Consider the following 24,077-nt stretch of genomic DNA (forward strand, 5'->3'; position numbering starts at 1 on the left):
GCGCAGTGGTTATTTTAAAATTATCAAATCTACCAGTATGAACGAGGAAACGAATGATATTTTCTCGAATTTATACCAATGTCTACTCAGAACTAATTCCAATTTGTCTTTACCGAAGGAGTTCGTTTCATTAGCAATTCTTCAGACCAATTTCCTCAATTTTGCTTCTTATATAAACAGAACGAAATATCAAGATAGCTTCTTTCGTTTGCCTTTGCTTGTGTTATGATTATTAATATCTATGTCTGTAATACGTCAGTTTCCAATTTAAATTCATGTACGTAGAATGTATATTACACCGAATATTGTCGACTTTCACCGTCTATGATATAACTTTGGATGATTATCATCATACCTTAACCTAGCGTGGGCTATCTCAGAAGAAAATATTTTTTTATTTATGTAAACTTTTTACTGTCTTTTGACTCGACCAAGTCTTGGAGCCAACGTATTCTGAAGAATTTGTTCTACAGAACAGAATCCTGTGGAACTAATATCCACTAGATTGATCAATTTTGTTGTGTTTTGTTTGATGGGTCATTCTTTTTGAAAATTTTGTCAATCAAGATTTTTCATCGAAATTTCACAGGTATGACATAGTCTCCTGAATCGTGGCTTATTATTTCTCAGAATGAATTTTTGGAATCGAACACAACTAAAAATGTATAAGATCCCTGAAATTCTAAAAATGTTTTGGTTAAACAAATTGAGGAACATCAAAATTGAGGGAATTTTAACACAAAATCAATTGAAAACTTACCACTTTACTTTTATATTAGACATCGACCACTTTTGAGCTTTGCTTTATTTTTTATCAATTAATTTTAAAATATACCAAAATGCAGACTGTGAAACCCCAGAGAGAGGTTTCAATTGTTGAATTTCGAGAGAAATAAGGATCTGAAATGTACTAGGTACCTATGGACCAATGTTTTAACAAATCCTGATTGAGAAATCGATTAGGATTCCATATCAATTATCTGGAATTTCCATTCAGCATCCCTAAACGTTGGATAACTGATTTTCATCTGCTATTTTTTCAATTTAATTCAAACCTGAAGAAAATTCTAATGATTTGATTCCAGCGACTGAACAACTGTCAAATCAAAGTTTTTCGAGGTCCTCCTCAAAGAATCCAGTGAACAACAACCCTTCAACAGTATCAGAATGAAAAGATAGCGACAATCAGGAAGGATGTTCGTTCTCGAGAGCCTAGTGGGGTACACGGTGAGTGCAGAAAGTTGAGGAGAGGACCCATCATCAGACTGGCACTGGCCAGAGAGCTCAACAATATCAACAACCGGCGAAGAAGTAGTAGATCGTGTCGCGGTAGAGGAGCGCTCACAGACGAACGTGCTTCTGACGAACGAACGAACAACCCCTAGAAGAGGGCTGAATTAAAGACGATCCTTCATACCGGTTCTGGTCCTTGAAGAAGGAAGTGCATTGTGGAAGGATTCCGAACATGTCTAGTGGCCCATGTGAATAGGTGTTTTCATTAGTTGGTGTTTTGTGCGAGACAGTTTGGATTATTTTGTTTATCGACAACGGTAGGATTTTATTTATTTATTTTTAAGTTAGTATTAGTGATCCTTATGATCTTTTATCGATGGTTTTGTACGAAAAAGAAGGGAAGACATAGTTTCTAGATAATTCGTTAGCTTTTCTCAATTCCGATTCTTTGAATTGTTCGCATCTCTTACTTTCTCAGATTTCCCAAAATTTTGGGAATACATATTCAAAATTTAACACCCTAAATTTTTTCGGATCATTTCATTTTGCTCCATCTCAATCAGGAATAATAAAAAAAAACCAAAATTCACTCTCTCCTGAGCCAGACTTGAACCTGCAATTGCACTGTGCTTGATCGAAGTTCTAACAACTGGGTCAAGGAACCAGTTATAAGCAATATCACCCAACAACCAATATTTTTCAATATTATTTTCTGCTGAAAATCAATCGAAATCCCAAATACCTAAATCAATTAACTCATTATGTGGGAAAGTTCAGTAATGGGCTATATTCAAACCTGAAATGCACCTTCCCAAAATTTGCATGAGTAATTTGAATCATTGGAATCAATTTATGAAAATGAGGCGCACTCATTGATTATCATATCGATATCACATTTTTGTTCCATTGACAATTATCTAGTTGGTTTCAATTCATTCATTAAGATGGAATATCTGTTGAACAATTGTGGAATCACTGCTGGTACTAGACTGTCAACTCATTCAAGAATTTCTTCATTTTATTTCTTAACAAAAAACATTGGAATCGTGTATGATATCTTTAGAAAAGTGAATCAGAAGAATTCTTTAAATATATCATGTACAAATTCACACTCGAGATATGAATTCGGTTTATTTCAAACCAAAAACAACAACTGACATATTCAAGGCTTTATCGGAGCAAAAATTCAAAATTGTGTTGAAATATATCGACTCTAATTTGACGAGAAAAAAGGCTATTGGCAGGTTTTGGAAAAAGGAGTCTTCGTACGAAATCTTTTGAGCATTTTCTGATGCATATCTAAGCATCAATCGATAACCATCGTTTATTATCCACCAAACGCAACACAAACATTAATAATAAAACAGCAAATGAACAAAATATAATTCAATGTAATCTTATTCACACCACCGGCAGCCCTACCTCGCCATCCTCTTCTTCTTCTTTTCGGTCGCGATCTGTGACTCTGCTCAGCATTCTCTGGTCGTCTTTCGAAACCTCTAGTCGTTATCGGAGTACCCCTGGCCCACCTTGCGATCCATGGCAGCTCAGAACTGAGCGATCTGAAAACACCCACACCTGTTGTGACACAGTTTTTGTATCCTGTGTATATTCCAACTAGGGCAACGCCTAGGGTGTTATTCCTGTCGTCTCTCCTTTCACAGATCAACGGGGAACCCAAATCTTCAACGCATTCCCTTTCCTCTGAAACCTTCCTTATGCACAAATGGGCGGGATCTGGAGTCTTACAAGCTTTTCTGGGAAGTTTGTCTACCACCTCCTTCCTCAAGGGTTGACCCACTAGGTCAGTGATTTCGCAGTACTCCCTCAAGTAGGTGCTCCACCCAAGTACGTAGCATTCAGAAGCACCCCTTATATCTGGTGGACTGAGCCTTACTCTCTTATTTCTGAGAGATCGGAGGATCTTCATGTCTACATCTTCCTTGATTTGTTCTTTTATCTCGTATTGATCCTCCAGGTCATCGTATTGGGCTAAATCTGCCGGAATTTCCTCGTAATGTTCATCCAGAGTCTCAGTTTCTTTCGAAGGAGTCGTAGTCTCCAAAAACCTGGGGGTATGTCTCTTTTCGTGGTCTGGCAACTGTTGCGATGTTTTTGGTTTCCCTCCTTTGGTCATGTCTTCAATCTCCGCAGGTCTACCTGTATCGTCCGCGGTTTCATCCTTCGCAAGGCTGGGTGTTTCTTTCCGTTTAGGTTGAGGTCCTAGAGGGTTAACCTCGAACCTTTCTAAGATAACAAATTGGCCTCCCTCTTCCTTGAACCTGGTCAAGAAGCTCATATGACGGGAGTAAGATACAACATGCTCGTCCCAGGATATGCCGATGTCCTCTAGCCACATATCGTGTTCCAGATTATCGAAACATTTTGCCGATGTGAAGAAATAATCCGTGAAAGGTGTGAGTTGAACGGCATCGCAAAACCTGGATCTCTCCTGGCCTATCGCATCGTTTTTGGGGATCCACATGTTCACTAAATAGGGATATTCACTTTCTCCCTTTTCTCGGATTTTTTTCTGCGATTGCACGGGGTTCAGAAGAAAGAATAAACATAGGGTGACTTGAAGAATTTGCAGCATTTTTATGTAGACATATTAGATTGACAAGCTTCATATCTGTCATCGCTGAAATTGCAAAATGTCATTTTTGTTCAATGTGTGGAATATATGGAACAAAATATCTATGAATATATCGACAAAAAGCAACGAGTCAGTGAACCTCTACCTAGAAATGAATAAAATGTTATTTTAATGGAGAGGAAGTAAACATAATGATCCATGTTACAAATTATTCGATTAAATATAGATGAATCCATCATAAGGAATGTAATCACAATATTATTAAAGAACAATGTGCAAATTTGAGATCTCTTGTTGCTCACATTGATTGTATCATCAAAAATACATTGGGTGCATCTTTCATACCTAGAATCAGCTGCTATATATCGTCATTGGTTTATACCATGTGATGGTCAATTCCAAGTTGGTTGTTTTTAAAGTTTACCTTGACCAATTTCGAGTGGACAAGTATCGGTCAGTAAAAATGGATAAAATTGATTGCTTGAGCTTGACATTAATGGGATTCTTCGTTGTTTAAGGGGTATTTTTACTTTCACAATCAATATTCATGAGAAAAATGAAAGATGACATCTAAGATTAGAATTTCAATATCTTGGATTTCGCTTTCCTATGTTTTCAGAGTTTCAGCGACCTTCCTTGAACAGAATGAATAATTCATACTTGATAAAAGAATACGCTTAACAATACACAGAAATGGGAAATTTCTACCTAGTAGGCGGCTAAATATAATAGGATGGCAACTAGGATGGCAAGGAATATCTTTGATCACTTTTGTATACCTAAATCAAATGACAAAGTCATCGAAATCTAAGAGAACAGCTGAAAATTGGAGAAAGTGAAGACTCTTGTTCATTTAATACCGGGTAATTGATTCTGTAGTATTGTATCATAAACATAAAAAAGTCATTTGTGAATCACCAAGAGTGAAATATGTGGAATAAATTATAGTGTTATTCCCTTCCGAGTTTTGTGTCGAAAGCATTCTATAAAATTATTGTCATTGTTTTTTGGTTTCGATAAGATTTTTTTTATTTTTAAAAGACCCAATTCATGTTTATATCGAAGTAAATTGATGAAAAATGTGGATACTTTTATGTAATGAAGATATCTCTCATTTTCCTAAGAATAATATATATATTGATAGATAACTTTATTGTTCTCCCATTTGAATCGTTTGGAAATTGAACTTCCTGAAATTCCAAATAATAATTATTAAATTAAATTACTGGAAAATAATGGAATATTCAATTGAATTACAGTGAACACAAACGACAACTTCCTTTGTGACTGCCACATCTCTTACATGCATGTATACGTCAATAAACTCCAATAAATGTCTTTCATAATAAGTAATTCGTAAACAATAATTCCTTCTTTACTATTCCGATCAAGTATCGATCAGTATTCCTCACAGTTCTTCATCGGTAATTAGTTGATATTCATGGCATTGACGCCCTTGTAACCAATTTTCGTTTTAGACTCGTTTAAACAGTCAATTCTACGAAATCATCGATGTGGTTGCAAAAATTGATCACTGTTTTCGAAACACATCTTCCAAAAAAGGTTTTCCAACTAGTACGATTTGGAAAACATGAATAAATTTGACCTTTTGCAACGTTCAATCTGATTCTTCAAAAGAAATTTCACGGAGGCAATGTTGATTTTTGAATTACCCCACTGAAAGTCTGCCCTCAATACACGTTGGTCACTAAATTCAGACCTCAACTGTCGCTAATAACTAATTCAAATGAATTGTGAGCACTGTGTGCTCTAACAAATCATTTGCTTACCATAAATAGAGTAGGTCCTTATATTCTGGTGTCTCCCATTATTTAATTGAACTTCTTGGAGCCCGAACTGGAAATAATGTCCTATTAATTGTGAGCACTTCCTGTGAACAACACACAAGTACATTGCGATATGTTTTCTTGTGTGAAGATATAAACTTTCGTGTGTAGAAAATGCACATTACTCTTTCATCCACCATGGAATATTGTTCACATCAAGGAAGTTACCTTGCTCGACTTTCTTCTCTCCATTCAAAAGCTCCTCTACCTTCACGAATTTTCGTTTATACGTCTATTATTTCAGCAGCTATTGCACAATTTACGACCGTAAAACTTCGTTAATAACTTGAGTGGAACCTCTAGGAAATAGTCGAAAAAGATGTAATTTCCTGAGGTTTTGTTTATGTGAAGTGAGGAGATATGGTTCTCGAGCTAAATTAGAACTTTCCTGATGCTTACCACAACCTCGTGACATCTTTTATGAATGGAGATTGTTAGATCTTAATATCCATCGGAACTTAACCAGCAAAATTCCACTTTTTTTGTTGTTGTGGAGCCTCGCGAAGAATTTGTTTCCTTCAGAGTTGGGTTGGGGTCAATTTATGGAGTTTTCTACATATCTGCTCATATATGATTCTGATAAAACAGATCAATCATTTATCGATTCGCAATCTAAGTACAACTTGCGAAAGAAGTCCAAGCTCCAACATTCACATCTTTCAATCGCCCACAACCAGCAGTTCAGCAAAGAACGGTGAAAGACCCAGCCAGAGAAAAATGGTTAAACCAAGGTTGTCCACGACTGTATCTGCCACATTTTTCCGCAAAATGGTTTAACTTGCAAATGATTAGAAAGGGAGAATTGTCATGATTACTCTTATTATTTTTCTTTGGTAATAAAGTGATTATTTGTCTACCTACACTACATTCATTATTGCATGGAAAAAGAATGGGTTCGATAGATATGCACACTGATTTTTGCAACAAATTGGGGGATATTATGTTGAATGTCAGCAATATATTTTATGTATTGATATCCTGGCATTCTTCAATGATTATAAATTATTCTTTGTAAATTTCCGCTATACTGGATCTAAATTTGTAAATTATTGATGATCATTATAATAGGATGGAAAAAAACTACAACTGAGAATATACATTCATTAGATAACTTTCCAGTAGATATTTGGAAATGAGATAAGAAAATTACCGGCAGGTTCAAAATTTAAATAGATTCTCACGAAACATTTTCCATTTATACTTATTAATTTTCGTATTAAAACTGGTTCAAATTATGCATCAACTGAAGATAAGAAATTATTGGTAAGCTTCATTACTTATAAAAACGCTGAAACTTTAGTTGAATTATGGTGTAGGAAAGAACAAGTAAACTTCATTTGTGTTTGTTGAAAATCTAGTGTAGTTTGAACGTTTCTTGTAGCTCCAAATACAAATCTCCATCGATAGTTAGTCCAGGAATATTTGACCTTATATAACTCTTGCAAAGCTTAATCAAAAGGTATAGTACAACCATTGTGAATCACCCTATTCTGAATATTACTAAAGATTTACGTATTCGAGACTTTTGTTCTCATCTCAAACGATAAAAATCCATTACAATTCAAAACAAAACCTCTCGAGACTATAGTTTTGGTTATCGGAGATGGATTGACCATTCTCAATGGAAATCTGAGTCGATTATTTTCTTGAGCGTTGTGACTAACCCCTGTTCGATAAAAAACATGTCGAATTCCAAATCGGTTCTTCAGTTTTATCGTGTTTACCTGCGTCTTAAGTCCAGTGCCACTAGAGAACTGTTCGTGATGGTTCTGCATTTTCCTAGGCAGGGAGGCTCAAGAAGATCCGACAGTTGGGTAATTTTACTGATAGGGGAGATATGCTAAGCATTTTGAAAGGATTTAGATGAACGTGTATGACTTAAGGAAATTTATCGAGTGTCACAGTCAGATAATGTGAAAAATTATTGAGATTCTTCATTCTTCGTGTGCTCTGCTGCATCAAATTGATATACCTATCAGGGGTGAAGTTGTATCCAATTCACTTACCAATTATAGCCAACCTGTTAGAGAGGTACAAATAAGCACTGTTCGAACTAGTTAGTTCCCACACAGAAAAGGTATCAATTTTAAAACTATGTCCCTCTAAAACCATTTTTCCTTTACTATTTAGTTCAATCAGCCAGCATTAGTAGTATTTTGTTTTATGGCTGTTTAATTTAATTAAATTTATGTTTATGGTGTACCTAAGTCTTATTTGAAGCAGTGAAAATAAAATGAATGAGCGAAATTCAAAGAGAAATGTCAGTTTACCAGCCTGAGCTCAGAATATAAAGAAAGTAACGGGTATCATCCTACTTGAACTATTTATGTGAATGAATGGATAAAAAAGTGCGTAGGGAGTACGAATTATATGCGAATTCTTCAAAGCAGATAACTGTACTTGAATAGGAACGTCATCCAAATAACCCAGTTTCTTCATTTAGGGAAATAAACATTGAATCCTCACAACTTATATTTTTTTACAAAGAATTAACAGAAAAGGAGTCAAGTTTTAAAAAATCATCAAAAACTTCTGCTCTCATTGGAAAAAAATTAAAACAGCGTATCGATCACAAAAATGGAGTGAGAATATTTCAACCAGTTCGTTAACTCTGCTTCCCACTATTTCCTAAACTGAGGGAACAAATGATATTGTTAATTTTAACACTCTGTAACTGAGACATATCACCGGTGGCAATGCAAGATATGATCTAAAAACCCACATAAAAATAATGAAACACTTCGCAAGAACCAGTCATGCTCGCCAAAGAGATCCAGTAAGGACATAGAAGAAAGTCACATTCAATGAAAGCATCCGCAGATTGTCACTTTCGGTTACAGCTTCATCCTCTGTAAATTCAATTCCAGTAATACAATAATTCCTTCAATAAACGCTAATATCTACGGTAGAATTATTTTTAATTCGTAAATCAACCAACATTGTATTTTATGATCCATTTGGTCAATTTCAATCAAAATTGTGGATAGTTTGAAAGAAACCTTGGGTTCATTAACAATCACTCTAGTTCAATGAGAAATTATGAATTCATTTCAGCTTGTCACTTCCTATATTACACAATATCGAATCTATTTCCCTTCCATTCAGCTAACCATTCATAGAATTTTTCGTCAAAATCATTATTAAACGTGTTCTAAGAAGGACAAATTCTAAATAATCAAAAAACGTCCTACTATTACAGAATAAATTGGAGCAAAAGGAATAATACTATTTGAGGTTAACCTGTTCGGGTCCTTGATAATTCCAAAGAAAATCTACATACGAAAATATCGAAATACTGGTAGATTCTCGAAGATGATAATTTTTTCAGCATTCCCTCAAAAATAGATTCGCTTAAGATTTTTCCTCTTAGCAATTTTGTGATTCAATCTCTCGGTTTTGACATACAGGATACAGGCGAAAAAAAACTATTTCTCAACTACAACTCATTAAATATTTTCGATTTTCGGACTACCAAAAATTATCTTCAACCATCTTGACAAGGTCGGTACTTCTGCAGCGACCTGATTCCAAGCGAATTATAACGTTTCAAAAAACGAGTTTATTAAACCCATAAATAATAGATGAAATCAAACAGCTAATCTTCGATATGCAACAGCAGCGTCTATCGCAACAGTCTAAGATATTACCTGCACGCAAAAAGAATTATACCGCTACAAATCACTATCCCTTTTTAATGATTTGAAAGTATTTTATTTTATAATCGTATTCCATCATTTGGATTGTCAAGTACGTACCTACAAATCCACCATTACGCAATATTCGAATATGTACTTTCTCTATTTAATTCTCTAAGATGTGTCAAATATAACATTTTCAATATAGAGAAGGTTAGTTGAGCTATTCAGTCGAGCATTTTTATAGGTCGTAACGCATTTGGAAATCTCGATTACAAATTTATTGTTGAAAAGCACAATTTGAACTGAAAAAATGACGCTATAACGATGCGGTCATTATAAACAACATTTCAATAGTTGTTTTGAAATTGCATCCAACTGATTTTCACACATTTCTATCCGGTTTTTCTTGGGCATTGTTGAAAAATTGACCTGGAATTGTGTCTGTGAAGTGTAGGGATTATGTAGCACGATTCAAGTAACAATTTTGATTATTATTTGATGTCCTATGATTACCTGAAGATGGATTAGTCTTACCCTGTAAACTCAGCTAACTATCTAATTTATATTTATACACTTGGCAATTTGTTCGAGTCACTTAACGAGCTTGTGGGTTTGGTCGGGAGATGAATAGATCTAGATGAAGTTATGTATATAGTGTACATTGAAAATAAACTTCATGGAAGTTATCAAAACAAAAATTAACAACATTGGTGTCTGGTTAGTCGGGAATCAATTTCCCATTTCATAGAAGCTAGACTCTACATTATTCGTTATTGGTGTCATTCTATGTATCTAGTGGAAATAATGAAAGGATTCCACCGCTTGCTATTCTAAAAAACAATTCGTCTCGATGTCAATGAAGTTGTTCCATTCTTAATCGTCAAAATGTGGGCCATACTCTCGATATCACTTTCTGAATTCACAATGCAATGTTCCTCTGGCAAAACAATTAAAAATGGTAACAGGAGCCCTCACTCTAGTTCAACAAACCTAATCACTTTATTATTGCTGGCCAACACCGACGTAACCTTCAAAGCTGTAATTTGTGCATGAAACTAGCAGTTGACAAATCTGTTCTGATGTGATTAAAATAACATTACGTTCGAATTTCTTCAATGGATTGGTAATATTGTTACCGGAGAGGGGGATATTCCACCTGTTGAATATTGAGTCTATTGTACCTAAAATGAATTAAATTTTTTGGGGATTGACCCAGGCAAGCAGCATCATTGACGGTTGGATTGAGAGCCATCGAGAACGTCTTGTGAAATTCAGTGTTTCTGCTCGGAATTTATTATTTCTACCAAAAATATTGAATTTTTCAATACCAAATGTGATTTTAAGGGTTCCTAATCATCGAAAAAATGAAATATGTTTGATTTTTATCCAGAAATATCAGCACCAAGATACTATCTCAAATTTCACTTGAAGATATCTTGAATTGGTTAATGGACATTGAAGAAATGAAATGTATATAATGCCTGTCAATATTTCCCAAAAAGATCGACTTAAATTGCCTAACAATTAAGTAATTTAAATTACTATTCATCATGATAACCTCAACTTTAGAGTAAATATCATAAAGCATATCTGAATCATTTGAAAATACATATTCTTCGCTACATGAGGATCTGCTGAAAAGTTTTAAGGTGAATGAACAAACAAATGACTCACTCTCGGCTTCATAATATCATTTTGGATGTGGATTTCAGTTGGGCAAAGTCAAAGTTAGAATGGAAGAACCTTAAAGATTCCAATCGGAATAAATTCATATTAAGTGAACTGTCGTGAATGAATGATTATGGAGCAATCAGAGAAAAATGTCATTAAAATAACCTTAAGCTCAATATCATAGGAATTCCTCAAACCTATCTTCTATTAGCGCACAGAGAATGAAAAATTTAATTCATTACTTATACCAGTTTCACTGATGTGAAACTTTAACTGCAGTTGAGATTTACAAATTAGATATGCTATTTGAGAAGACATGATGAAAGATTGATTAATAACTACAAATTTATAAGGAATAATTTTTTATTTTCTTCTTTCAGATGGGTGGTTTGCGTTGTGTGGACTCGCTCCTTAACAGGGCTTTCTACAAGTTAGGAACTATAGTAGGAAAACATCCAGGATATTTCATCATAGTGCCAGTTCTACTCACACTTCTTGGTATAACAGGAGTACAACAGATGCGAAACAATATTGATCCTGAATATCTGTTCAGTCCCATAAATGGACCAGGAAAGTATGAGAGAGCTGTTGCAGAGGAATATTTCAAAGTAAACTACACCAGTCGATTCAATGTAGCTAGGATCACTAGAGCAGGTGAGTTCGAAAAATAAATTCTTCTGTAAAAGTTGGTTTCTAGGGAGGAATTCAATGTGCGAATAGGTGCTTCAGAACAGAAGTTAAACTACCCAAACATACATATTTCCTTTCCAGGAATCCCACATTGAAAATTCAAATTTAAACAAGAAACAAACCTTTTTAATCTATAGAGGGTTTTACTCGTACTATTCTGACTTATGCCAGACCATAAGTGGTTACTGATCTCAATCAGAAATATGTTCCTGACTCAATTTTTTGCATCTAATGCCTTCAACTTTGTTGTAGGTGATGTAAATTGATTTCCCTCCTGAGTAACTTCATCCATCCTATCATAATTGCAAGAGATAACCGATTGCCCAGATATTATCAATTCCTTTCCACTCACCATATCGGAATAACTCCATAAATTTACGGAATTTTCTCTCTGAAAAAACCGTTTCAGCGATGGGTTTCCTCTGGGTTCCTTTCAAGACGTTCATCAATGTAGCGGCTCAACAACAATTAGCATAAATTGCATCCTGAATTGCTCGCTTTGTGATCGCAACTCGCTTCTCATTTAATTTTTCTCGATTAAATACAGAGATGCTCGTGGACTGATTTCAAGTGGGATAATCACTGCGTTTCGCATCTGTCAAGCATATTGTACGATTTGTCTGAGATGCCGATGGATCATATTCCGCGTGTTTCTTGAATAGTCGAGAAATTGAAGAAAGCAGTGGGTTACTGGGACGCCAGATTCCTGCATTGAGGGTCAATCATCTGCATAAATTTAATGAAATTCTTTATAATATCTGACCTTGATAATTTCCCATCGATATCGAAGATCAGGCATGCTGCTGCAATGTTATGATAATGTAAAGAAAACTCTATTCCTTCATGGTCTTTATTCGGCAAGGGCTGTTCTAGTTCTAGAAGAGGTTGCTCTTATAGAATCTGTATCACATTTATATCTACCATGAGATTTCTGAGAGATAAGCATGTCGAAAGTTGAACTTTGAAAAATTCCCAAAAAGATGTATTGAGTTAAAAAATCGTCAAGACCGAACGGTTGCAACGAGGTCGATGAAATTTTGAGATTTATAACTAGAGGAGTTGCTCTTTCAGAATATGTATCACAATCAGGTCTACGACCATTTTTCTGGAAGATATGCGTGTGGAAATTTGACCTTCGAAAAATCCCAAAAAAGTGATTTCATTGCAATAAACGTAAATGTTGAATTTGAAAATTGAACACGAAATATCGCAATATTATGGTTCAGAAGTCGATCCCATGAGCCAATAGAGTAGAAATGTCTTCATTTCAAAATAGTTTGTACCGGAAACAAACGTGAGAAATCCTCTGTTATCATATTGATCACCTTCTTTGCCACTGAATCCCAAGATAATAGATCAGATTCACTTCAACATACTCCACTTACCCACTCTGAAAATATGGAATCAAACTTTCTACATTTAATTATCTGGTTGCCAGCAATGCGAAGAAGTTTATATAACAATGGGACTTTTCTGCATGATTAGAGCTTCCTCATTGTCCAGCTTAACTGATGGTGTTTCTGTTTGGATGAATTCACAATCTGTGATATCATTTTCTTCCTTGGGCAACACCTCGTTATATGTGTTTTATGCAAAGTAATGCGTTCACTTTTCTTTGAGCAGTTCAGCAATAATAAGATGGCCATCAGGCATGGAAGACAATGTTTAATCTCCTTTCTGAATCGAATCAAATATTTTTAATGAGATATTTTAATCCTTTCGTACTTCTTCAATGAATTGGTTTCGGATTCATTATTGATAAAAAATTGGGATCCATGTATCCATATTCAAGGTGCTAGATAAGTACCCCTTGCATAAACAATATTTGCATCGAAAACTTTTCATCAGTAATTATTTAGTAACTCGTTTGGAAAAAATGGTAGCAAACTTAATTAAAGGCAACAAGGTTAAGTTTTCGATAAAATTTCACAATGACCTGATTTCCTATAATTATAGGGGTACTGATCATGGATAAACTATGAAATATTCACTAGATTCAAACGTATCATTTTGGAAACCAAATATGGTTCTTTTTCTGTGTAACTGATGGTGAAAATTTTGTTCCAGGACGTTTCGGAAGAGTTATAGTGACTTCGAAGGATGGAATCAAGAATATGCTTAGAGCAGAAATCTGGAAGGAACTACGGCTTTTGGATGGACTCATCCAAAACATGACTGTTTTCTACAATGACGAATATTTCACTTACAAGGACATTTGTGCCAGATGGCAGTCCGAATGTTTTCAAAACGATATTCTGAATTTGGACTATATTATAGACGATGTAAGTGCATTTTAAGGTTTTTGCTAACAGAAATTCCTTCAATACCGTGAAATAAACGAAAATATCGATGTGCTCCTGATTAGTCCTGCAAAATTTCGTTGGATCAAAATACGTAGACAACGTATATAAAGTATCCTTAAAATCTAAGGCATAAGCATAGTAAAGCAGTAGTTGATCGGAAGTATCAAGAGAAGAAATCCATTAAATTGAAAACAGCTTCCTATGGTGTTCGGAGTATTTTTTACTAGCAGATACCTGAATTGAAATAGGAAATAGGGAACACGATCGTCTTTACCTAATCACTCTGTACCATTCATCATTCTAGCATGACAAATGATGAAAAATAAGGCTCTGATAATGCTCAATATCTTACTGATACAGATTCGCAGTGTGTATTATAAATAAAAGACATTTCAATACATAGATAATGAATTACAACTTCAGTCTGCCATGGAGATAGTATCAAAAAATTCAGATTAGTACAACGGTGCCTCCATAGCACTGATTATATTGAATTATAATTATTGTGGAACAGATTAATTTATCCGCATTATGCTACTTGATTTAATTGAAATATGTTTTCCTTATATTGTCCAAACGATTAATTTCGATTTAATCACTAGGAAGAGATTGCTATTAAAGCAATTTTTACGCCATGCTCCATGCTATGTGATTTAGAAGAATATTTTGTTAATTTCCACTTTATATAGCTGAATTGAATTTAGTTTTTCCTTGACGAAAAAACAAACCCTTTATGAATGGTGTTTTCCATATGCAAATTGGCATCATTTCAACTTTTCTTCGATATTCTGAAGGGTGGCTTCAAATAACTCATCACTTGAGGCCTAGAAGAATACCTTCCAACTGTGGTGAATGGAACTCTATCGTGTAACACCCCTTGTTAAATAACACCCAAATTTCACCCATCAATTATAGAATCTCTCTCCATTGTTCAAATTCATCAGTCCATCCACTTTTTCTCTTTACTGTATTTAACCTCAAAACCAGTGGTATCTGACTTCTGACCTGATGTAGGCATACATCCACCTCACAAAGCCTTAAGGCTCATTTTCTACTTCCATCATTTGCATGCAGTGGATGACCGAGAAACCCCAACAACGATCTGCCTATCTGTAATTTTCAATGATAGCCCAGTAATTTCCATTCTCGAAATTATACAATTTTTTACGACCCATAAAGGAAGTAACCATTGTGTAAACTTCCTTGCATAACATCCGAAGAAACAGGCCGTGAAATTGAATTTGCATACGGTTATTTGCCGAGAACATTTCTCGTTGACAGTAAGGAAATGTTGACCATTTCTTATGTGCCCTCTGCTTAACCGCCTACGCTGAGGGGCTTCTCCAACAGGTGCTTTACGAGGGAAGGATAAAAAGTGCAAATTGTTCCCAAGACTTTCTCAGAGAATCTAAATTAGGAGGAATGAAGAAACGTTCGGAGTTTGGAGAATATAACCATAAACAATGGTGAACTACTCTTTGCTAATGAAATATTGCATCTTCCCGAAGAAAATTTAATTTAATATCGAACTAAACTGGCTACTTTTCTCCACTTCTGGTACAATCAGCGTCTAGCAGTTACTTGTCTAATGCATTTTGTTCCGACCTGCCTATTTTCAGTTCTAATTAGGATTTATCTGTTACAAGAATCTAGTTATGTTTCCATGTTGTTGATTGTATCAGTCTAGATAATAATATAGTGTTAAGATACTGTTTCAGTCGTCAGAGAGGAATGCTTGAACAAGCTGGTTAGGAAAACAGCCAAGAATGATTGGTGGTATCGAAAAACTAACGTATCGGTTTATTTGAATGGTCAAGATGCCCTATCCCTGTTATTTCTCCTCAATTCTCACGCTACCTATGTCTAATAATGCTAACAAGATGCATCGTTGAGAATGTTGAGATGCTGAAATCATCAAGATTGATAATCGAAATGAAAAGCTTGAAATATGCAAAAGGGCATAAAATATGCAAGATTGAATACTGAGGAAAAGGTATATTTTTATCTTTTCCATCGGAAAACAAGACTGACTGACAACATTGAGAGTAACCGCAACATTATACAATTTTGAAAGTGAATGTGAGCAAATGTTAAATGTTACTAATTACTTGGAGTTCAAGTGGACGTGGTGAATTTATAATTTGCGATTGGGAAATTATACCAGACGTCGAATTAAGTAATGAACTTCATGGAACACTGTTAATGATCAATGATTGGAAAAACTGTTATAATTGGTGTAACCGTACCATTTTTCTGGAAAAAATTATACGTGGAGCTATTATATAGATGAATTTTTCGTGTGTTCGTTGTTAAGTTAGTCTGATGCATAGATTGCGGTATTTATATCGTGAATTATTTGGAATAATGAGTAAGAACGTATAGGATGTAATAAGTATACGAGGTGAATCGGACATATGGAGCAATATTTCGAGGGAGGTTAGAACACCAAAAAATGAGTGCTTTTCTCAGTAAGAAAATGATATCTTAATCTCCGTGGGCTTATTTGCGATTAACTTTTCGGATATAACTTGTTGCATCTAGGTTTAGAAGGAAATAACGCATGGAGATTGTGTGGAGAGTAGGAAGAATATATTGCTCTTCAACAGTGGCTTCATAAAATCATTGAGACGAATCTCTTTGTTGGAAAATGTACGAATCTTTCCATTGACTCGAAGAATGTGTCCGTACACGAACCATTAATGAATCGAATCGTATTGCACAATACGTTTCATTATCCCCCAATAAAAACCATCCAGCGAGTCGTTTCCTGATTTCCATGTCGCAAAAATTGATATGATACGGACAGTAATTGCAGGCCTGACTAGAAGAAAGCTTGACCCCAGATCCCTAAGGTCGTAGAAAGCGGTCATCATAGACATCGTACATCTAGCAATCATCTTCACTTCCATGTGTGCGTTCGGATTTGTTCCTTCTTATTCTCGTGTAGATCCCAGCAGTTTTCGGCGTTTGGTCGTTGGAACTCACGAATATCCTGTCGGAAATTGCTCGTTCAATTCCAATTTAATCTGTTCAGCTTTCGTTTTCGATACGCCAAGAATAGGTCCTCGGAGGTAATTGGATATTTTGGGAACGGTGGCCCACTAAAGAATCTTTCGAGGCAAAGACAAGTTATGAATATGGAATGAGAGAATATCCGATGACACCGAAAGAATAGAAATCTTCAAATGATGATCAGGCTCTTGCAGCGTCTTTCGAAGGACTCGTTCTTTATGGAAATCTAAACTTTCTTCTTCATTGTAAGATCTCTGGAACTGGACCACAAGCTGCAAGGACGTTCTGATAGAACTACGAACACGAATATTTCTATTCTTCTATTTTGTGATCCTTAACTAATGCGGTATTATTGAAAAGCTGCAAAATCTTCTTGTACCTGTAGCTATGCCATAATCTTGAATTAACTCCTCTACATTCTTTTCTTCAGAGTATATGGATAAACCACTCTTTGTCAACGCAATATATGCCAAATATTATAATCTTCTTAGCAAAAATACGGAAATGGACTTTCAAGTGGATTATTCAGAATATCTGACGAGCATTTCGTTTGTTTAAGGTCCAAACTGGTGCTTTAAATCTGACCTTCCCACTCATGTTCAACCCAGTCACTTGGGACGCCCATGCCTTCCCAGTTTTCTTCGGTGGTACCGAAGTTAGTGAAGATGGAATAATAATCAGCGTTCCCTCAGTTCAACTCGTGTATTTTGGAAATGCGGACACCAAAAAATTCGACAAGATGTAAGTGGAAAAGTCCCATGTTATCTGGATGATTCGTCAGTATATTTTTTATTTCTTAGGGGTGCTGCTTGGGAGGACGCTTTTCTGGATTTGATCGAGGAAAAACAAGACAAGCAGAATATTTTCGAGCACATAAGGATCGCTAGGTTTTCTTCTAGAACGCTCGATCACGAATTAGAGAAAAATACGAAATCAGTGGTGCCTTACTTTAGTTCCACTTTCGCCATTATGGCTTTATTCTCAGTGGGTGAGTTTTCAATTCATTAAATCCTCTATCAATATCAAAATACAGGGGAAAATTATCTCAAACAATAAAAACATGTTTGAATAGTGCTAAGAATTCAATAACCTTCTCCACTTTCATTTAGTGACCTGCATGATGACGGACTGGGTAAGGTCCAAGCCTTGGCTGGGACTTCTTGGGAACTTGAGCGCAGCTATGGCAACCCTATGTGCCTTTGGAATCTGCATGTATGCAGGGGTGGACTTCATTGGAATAAATTTGGCTGCACCGTTCCTGATGATCGGTGGGTACACGTAAACCCTTAGTTCCGGATTTTATTCTAATTGATTTTTTTTTGGTTTGCAGGTATCGGAATTGACGACACCTTCGTGATGTTGGCAGCTTGGAGGAGGACTTCCATGAAACACAGCGTCCCAGAAAGAATGGCGCAAATGATGAGCGAAGCGGCAGTCTCCATTACCATAACGTCAGTAACCGATTTCTTCAGTTTCGGAATCGGTATCTTCAGTCCTTTTCCTTCTGTGACTATTTTTTGCATATACTCAGGTGAGAATTTTGAATTCCAAGAATATTGAGAAAAATTTGGATATCAAGGCAACGTGATACTTGGGTTTAGTAGGTGACTTTTGCCTTATTCCAATTGATTTTTTCAGGTGCTGCCACTTGTCTATTGTTCATCTGGCACATAACCTTTTTTGCTGCCTGCGTCGCTATCTCTGGTTACGCTGAAGAGAAGAACCTCCATTCGATTATTTGTATCCCCGTCCAGCCTGTATCAAAGTCGCGTAAGTATAATTCTTCAATAATTACAAATAAGGAGAAGCATGCAATCCGTTACTGAGCTTCGAAATACGTTCACACAACTTGACTACGTAAACTGTAACTTATGTCGAAGAATAATTCATAATTCAGCTTGGACCAAATATTTTTCTCCAAATGAGAAGGCAATACTAGGCGAAATTGGATCCCCAACTTTGAAGTGTGTTCCAATATCAGTTCTTTGGGTTTTTGCTTTGCTCAATTTCAAGTGGATTACCCTCTAAAGGTTACAGCGTGCGTGAGAGACTTTAGAAAAATTGTACCACTGGCTTCGTCTCGAGTTGAAAGGACTGCACAAAGATGATCGATCAGGAGTCAATTCGAGCGTAAGGAAATTGTCTATTTCCACTTCTGGACCACTTACGTAATACGAGCAGAAAGATAGACGCCACCACAACATTTGTGTCTCTGACGTAACTGATAGTCGAACCCGATCTTAAATGTGTTACGAAGAGAGTAAACACGAATTTGTCCGATATAAAACTTTCACCTGCTATTATCAATCAGTCGCAAACAACTTGGTTACTTGGTTAATTGAATTGCTGGAATTCAACCTGTTCTTCTGAAATTCAAGAAGGGGACTGGCTGAAGGCTCTGCATTCGTGCAATGGGTATGGGAGGACAATGAATTCTTTCGTTTTCGTTGTACAAATGTAGTGCACTTTCGATGGATGAGGGGATACAGGAATTTGCAGTAGTCTTCAATATTCAAGATGAATTTTTCCCAAAATTACATGGAAAATGAGGTAGATTTTAGGAGCAGCTTAATTTTTTCGAAATTATTTCAATATTTCAACGAATTCTCTAATTTCGTGAGAGGAGCTTTCAATATTTTGAAAAATTTGAATTTTTCTATTCGATTTTCAAAGAACTACGTACTAAAACGAAATAATGAACCATTGCCTCATGATATTCCAGTATTGGTCCACCGCTCATCAATTAGGAAGCTCCAGTTTAGTGAATCTGCACATCTTAGAAATGTGAACTATTCGGTATGACATAATCTCCAAGGCCGTGAAGAAGAAAGTAAAGTTTCTTCAGACGGTACATACCTACTTATCAGATTGCTGTGGATGACCGACTATCAGTTTTCTTGACCAGTTATGTAATTTTGTAAATGTTACGCGCTACTTCGATACTACCTACATGGCTGGTTAAGACGTATTGTGGTGAATTGACAACCTACTTTTTAGCAATCGGCGTTTTGAATTCAACGATTGGAAAACAGTGAAAAGTAAATTTTATGCCTTTAATTACCCCTAGAGAAATGGATCAGAAGAAGGTTTACTCAGTTCGATAGTGAATCACATAAAGCTGGGATTAAGGGAAATGGTGTCTAGATTATAGACAGTTTGCGATCAATTAAGTTTTGGGATGATGGATAATCTCGTATTATCTATGCAGACCATCTCACTCTCCCTAAATCGATGTAGAAGCAAACATAATTCAGGACAGTGTCCTAATTTGAGTTGAATATTGATTTGAAAAATTTTGCAGAAAACAGATGGTGGATCTACCACCTCTGCTGCAGTGGTGGAGTAGACCACGAAGACATGGACAACCCTCTGGATAACACCGAAAACGGCGTCATGGTATTCTTCAGAGATTACTTCGCAGCTTTTCTGAATAATGGATTCGTCAAATTCCTGGTAATCTTGGTGTTCCTTGGCTACCTGGCTGGTGCAGGATATGGCGTTACGCAGATCCAGGAGGGCTTGGAAAGGCGTAAAGTGGCCAAGAACGATTCCTACGCCATTGAGTTCTTTGACAGGGAAGACGATTATTATAGAGAATTTCCGTACAGGTAATTCTTACAAAAAAATGTTCCACCCTTCAAACACTTAAATTTTTCTGCTGTGAACACAATATTCGTATAATATATCGTTGATCAATTAAATGATATTTCACAGGATGCAAGTGATAGTAGCGGGCACATACGATTACTCCAATGAAACAATCCAAGACCAAGTGGAAACATTGACACAACAGTTGGAGAACACCTCTTACGTCTCAAACCAACTTTACACAGAATCATGGCTGAGGAGTTTCCTCCAATATGCAGAAAGAAACCAGGAGTACCTTAACTTCACCATCGACAAAAAGGATGATTTCAACAAGGTTCTGAAAGAGGTAAGAGTACAATTAAGATCTTCGGTCATTTGCTCAAGCAAGAACATTTTGTTTTCCAGTTGTGGCTGCCCCCAACCAGTCCTTTCTCTCTAGATGTCAAATTCGACGAATCTGGCGACAATATAGTAGCGATGAGATTCCTGGTGCAGGCTGTCAACATTTCAGGAACCGAGCATGAGAAGGAGATGGTCAGAGCTCTCAGGGAAATTTGCAAGGAATCACCGTTGAACGCTACAATCTTCCATCCTTATTTCGTCTTTTTCGATCAGGTAAATAAAGTGCACATCAACCACTGCCGTAAACTCATAATTAATTTTTTTTTCAGTTCGAACTTGTTCGTCCACAGTCCATTCAGAACATGCTCATTGGAGGAATCATCATGATGATTGTATCCTTTGTTTTCATCCCCAATTTCTTGTGTTCCTTCTGGGTTGCAATCAGTATAGTTTCAATCGAGACTGGTGTTATTGGATACATGGCATTATGGGGCGTAAACTTAGACTCCATCTCTATGATCAACCTCATCATGTGCATAGGATTCAGTGTGGATTTCACTGCCCACATCTGTTACGCGTACATGAGCTCAAAGGCAGAATCCCCCGATGAAAGGGTTAGGGAGTGTCTTTACGCTTTAGGACTGCCAATATTGCAAGGATCTATCAGTACAATCCTGGGAATGATGGCTTTGATCCTTGCTAATAACTACATATTCGCTGTTTTCTTCAAAATGGTTTTCTTGGTGGTGTTCTTCGGAGCCATGCATGGCCTATTCCTCCTACCCGTTCTTCTATCATTATTCGGACCTGGATCCTTCTCAAAACGAACCCGACATGAAGATATCAAGATGTCCAACGTAGAAAAATCCCTGCCTCGTCCTTACTGCATACCACACCCGCAGCTCAAAATCAATGGTGGCAACTTGGGTAATACCCTCAGAAGCCAGAACATACCAACATTAGAAAAATATGACAGTGCCAACTTAAAATCGTACAACGTTGACAAGGATTTGGGTCTTGGTACATCAGAGGAAAACTCAAGCGAATCGAGCTCAAACCATTCGAATAAAAAGCCGGTTTTGGACAAGGAATCTTTGGATAAAAAGTACCAAGAATCCTGGATAAACACACCAGAGATGTCATCCAGTCAGTTTCATACCTCTCAGGTGCTGGATATCTTCGGTACTGATTCGGAACAAGAGTATTACAGGAGGAGAGAAGTAGCTGATCGTAACAGACGGCAATTCCAAGAGTTGCCAAGACGAGAAGAAACGAACAGAAGACAGGGAAATGGACATAGGAGGTACTCTCCACCAGAATCCTGGTATTATCCGCATCCTCCTCAGCCTCAAGAAATTTCAGCCATCAGGAGAGAAAGAGCTTTGGGAAGATCAAATTCTTACCATAATATCATGCATCCTAGATATCTCCAGGAGTTCAAATTTCCTTGATCAGTATCAATTTAGAAATAGAACCAATAATCAGTAGCTTCGGAAGGTGAAACCAAAAAATAAAGTTATAAATCGTATTTTGGTCGCGCATTTATGTACCTACTAGAATCAAAATAATTTGTTATGTTCAGATGTTATTACTTTGTTCATTTTATAGTTCCCAACCTAGAATTTTCTTGGGTTGTTCGTATTTCTCAGGGAAATTTTTCACTCCATAGAATTTATCAAATTATTATTATTAATCATACACAATTCCCAAAATTTCGATTGATGTTGTTAACACCCTATGGAGCAGAAATACTGAGGAATTAATGTTAAATCCAGTGTACATATTATAGATATTTAAATGTATTTATCACAGAAATATCTTGACCAGTAGATTTTCTCAATTTCACGACAACCAAAAATGGTCGAATCTTCATCAATTCTACCAATAAACTCTTCATTTCTGACAAATTTAAATAATTATTATTTTGGGGAAAAATTAAGTACGAAATTTGGACCAGGTGTTTCAGGTTCTGTTCGTTGTTGTAGTGTGATAAAAAGAAGGGTTAATTCTGGTACTATTTAATTTTATCTTGATGACTGACAAATAGGGGGCTTCACAGAGGTTTGAAACTTGTGCTCCTGCAATTGAATGCTCAATATCTTCATTGAATCGTTTATAGTCTTAGTGTATAAGTTGTAAATAAAGATTTGAATATAACTTTTGTAAAATATTTTTACTTAGAACAATTAAAAATATTTTCATTACGCAATGTGTTATTATTTGGGAATACTAAATTGTAGATCAGTAGAAGTTACGAAAAGATGGCAGCACTTTACGAAAAAATAGGTCAACTTTGAATAGCTACAGCAGCTAGAAAAATGGGTCTGGACAGATGCTGATTTTTTTTCATATAGATTGATCCTTCGCGAATAGAATGGTCCAATTTTCATTGAGCTGTAGCGTACAGTTTGGAAGTTATGATTTTTTCCGCTAAGGTCCAAAATTTCGAATTTTCCATCGACCATAACTTGAAAAGTAATTTTTTTAAAAAATATCTGTTTGTATTTTCGTCATTTACGCCATCGAACTAAGTAAGAGTATCAATTTGGTTCCGATCGGAGACAAAAATTTTTTTTCCGAAAAATCAAATTTTTTCCATACTATGGTATGGAAATTTCTCAAAAAATTTATAGTCTTCGATTTCCACCAAAATCGAACTATTCACTAAATCGAGGTCGTAGATTACGAATATGCAAACAGATTTTTTCTATGAGGATTATTTTTTAAGTTATTGTGGACGGAAAATCCGAAATTTTAGACCTTCGCGGAAAAAACCATAAAATCTAAACTGTATGCTATAGCTGAATAAAAATTGGACCTTTTCATTCGCAAAGGATCGATCTGTGTGTAAAAGAATCAGCATATGTCCAGTCCAATTTTCCTAGCTGCTGCAGCTCTTCAAAGTTGACCAAATTTTTACAATTTTTCCACTTAAAAGTCGATTTCTTGTAAAACTACTGATCTTAGAAAAAACTAATTGCATATTCGTGATCTACGACCTCGATTTAGTCGAAAACATGACCCGGGCCGATATAGCTCCATTGTAGCCAATGCAGATTTTTCGCGAAATTTTTTTTTGGTGAAATTCATTGAAAGAATCGTTTTTAGTTGAGAGGCATTGCTGAGAGGATATTTGTCTCAAAAATAAAACACAAAC

General features: G+C 36.0%; 1 protein-coding gene across 2 annotated transcripts; it reads left to right on the forward strand.

The window, feature by feature from the left end:
* The first annotated feature begins 1,255 nt into the window (after nucleotides 1–1,255).
* On the forward strand, nucleotides 1,256–23,124 carry LOC123314538 (patched domain-containing protein 3). Of its 2 annotated transcripts, none has more exons than XM_044899877.1 (12): nucleotides 1,256–1,550; nucleotides 11,366–11,639; nucleotides 13,743–13,957; nucleotides 17,550–17,731; nucleotides 17,791–17,978; nucleotides 18,100–18,258; nucleotides 18,321–18,521; nucleotides 18,629–18,760; nucleotides 20,292–20,598; nucleotides 20,705–20,924; nucleotides 20,984–21,193; nucleotides 21,250–23,124. In XM_044899877.1, exons 2-12 carry the CDS (start codon nucleotides 11,366–11,368, stop codon nucleotides 22,369–22,371), a joined length of 3,210 nt encoding a protein of 1,069 aa, XP_044755812.1. In that variant the 5' UTR covers nucleotides 1,256–1,550; the 3' UTR covers nucleotides 22,372–23,124. The 2 variants fall into 2 exon arrangements, with proteins under 2 accessions (XP_044755812.1, XP_044755811.1); XM_044899876.1 differs by lacking the exon at nucleotides 1,256–1,550 and adding an exon at nucleotides 7,401–7,490.
* Nucleotides 23,125–24,077: the final 953 nt, after the last annotated feature.

The sequence above is a fragment of the Coccinella septempunctata genome, chromosome 5 (genome assembly GCF_907165205.1).
Source record: "Coccinella septempunctata chromosome 5, icCocSept1.1, whole genome shotgun sequence".
NCBI lineage: Eukaryota > Metazoa > Arthropoda > Insecta > Coleoptera > Coccinellidae > Coccinella > Coccinella septempunctata.

What these genes read in the sequence shown, in the direction of transcription:
- LOC123314538 (XM_044899876.1), top strand. Translation starts at nt 7,440, where the DNA reads ATGGTTCTGCATTTTCCTAGGCAGGGAGGCTCAAGAAGATCCGACAGT. An exon ending in TATAGAGAATTTCCGTACAG is followed by an intron (nt 20,599 to 20,704) that starts GTAATTCTTACA and finishes GATATTTCACAG; the next exon opens with GATGCAAGTGATAGTAGCGG. An exon ending in ATTTCGTCTTTTTCGATCAG is followed by an intron (nt 21,194 to 21,249) that starts GTAAATAAAGTG and finishes TTTTTTTTTCAG; the next exon opens with TTCGAACTTGTTCGTCCACA.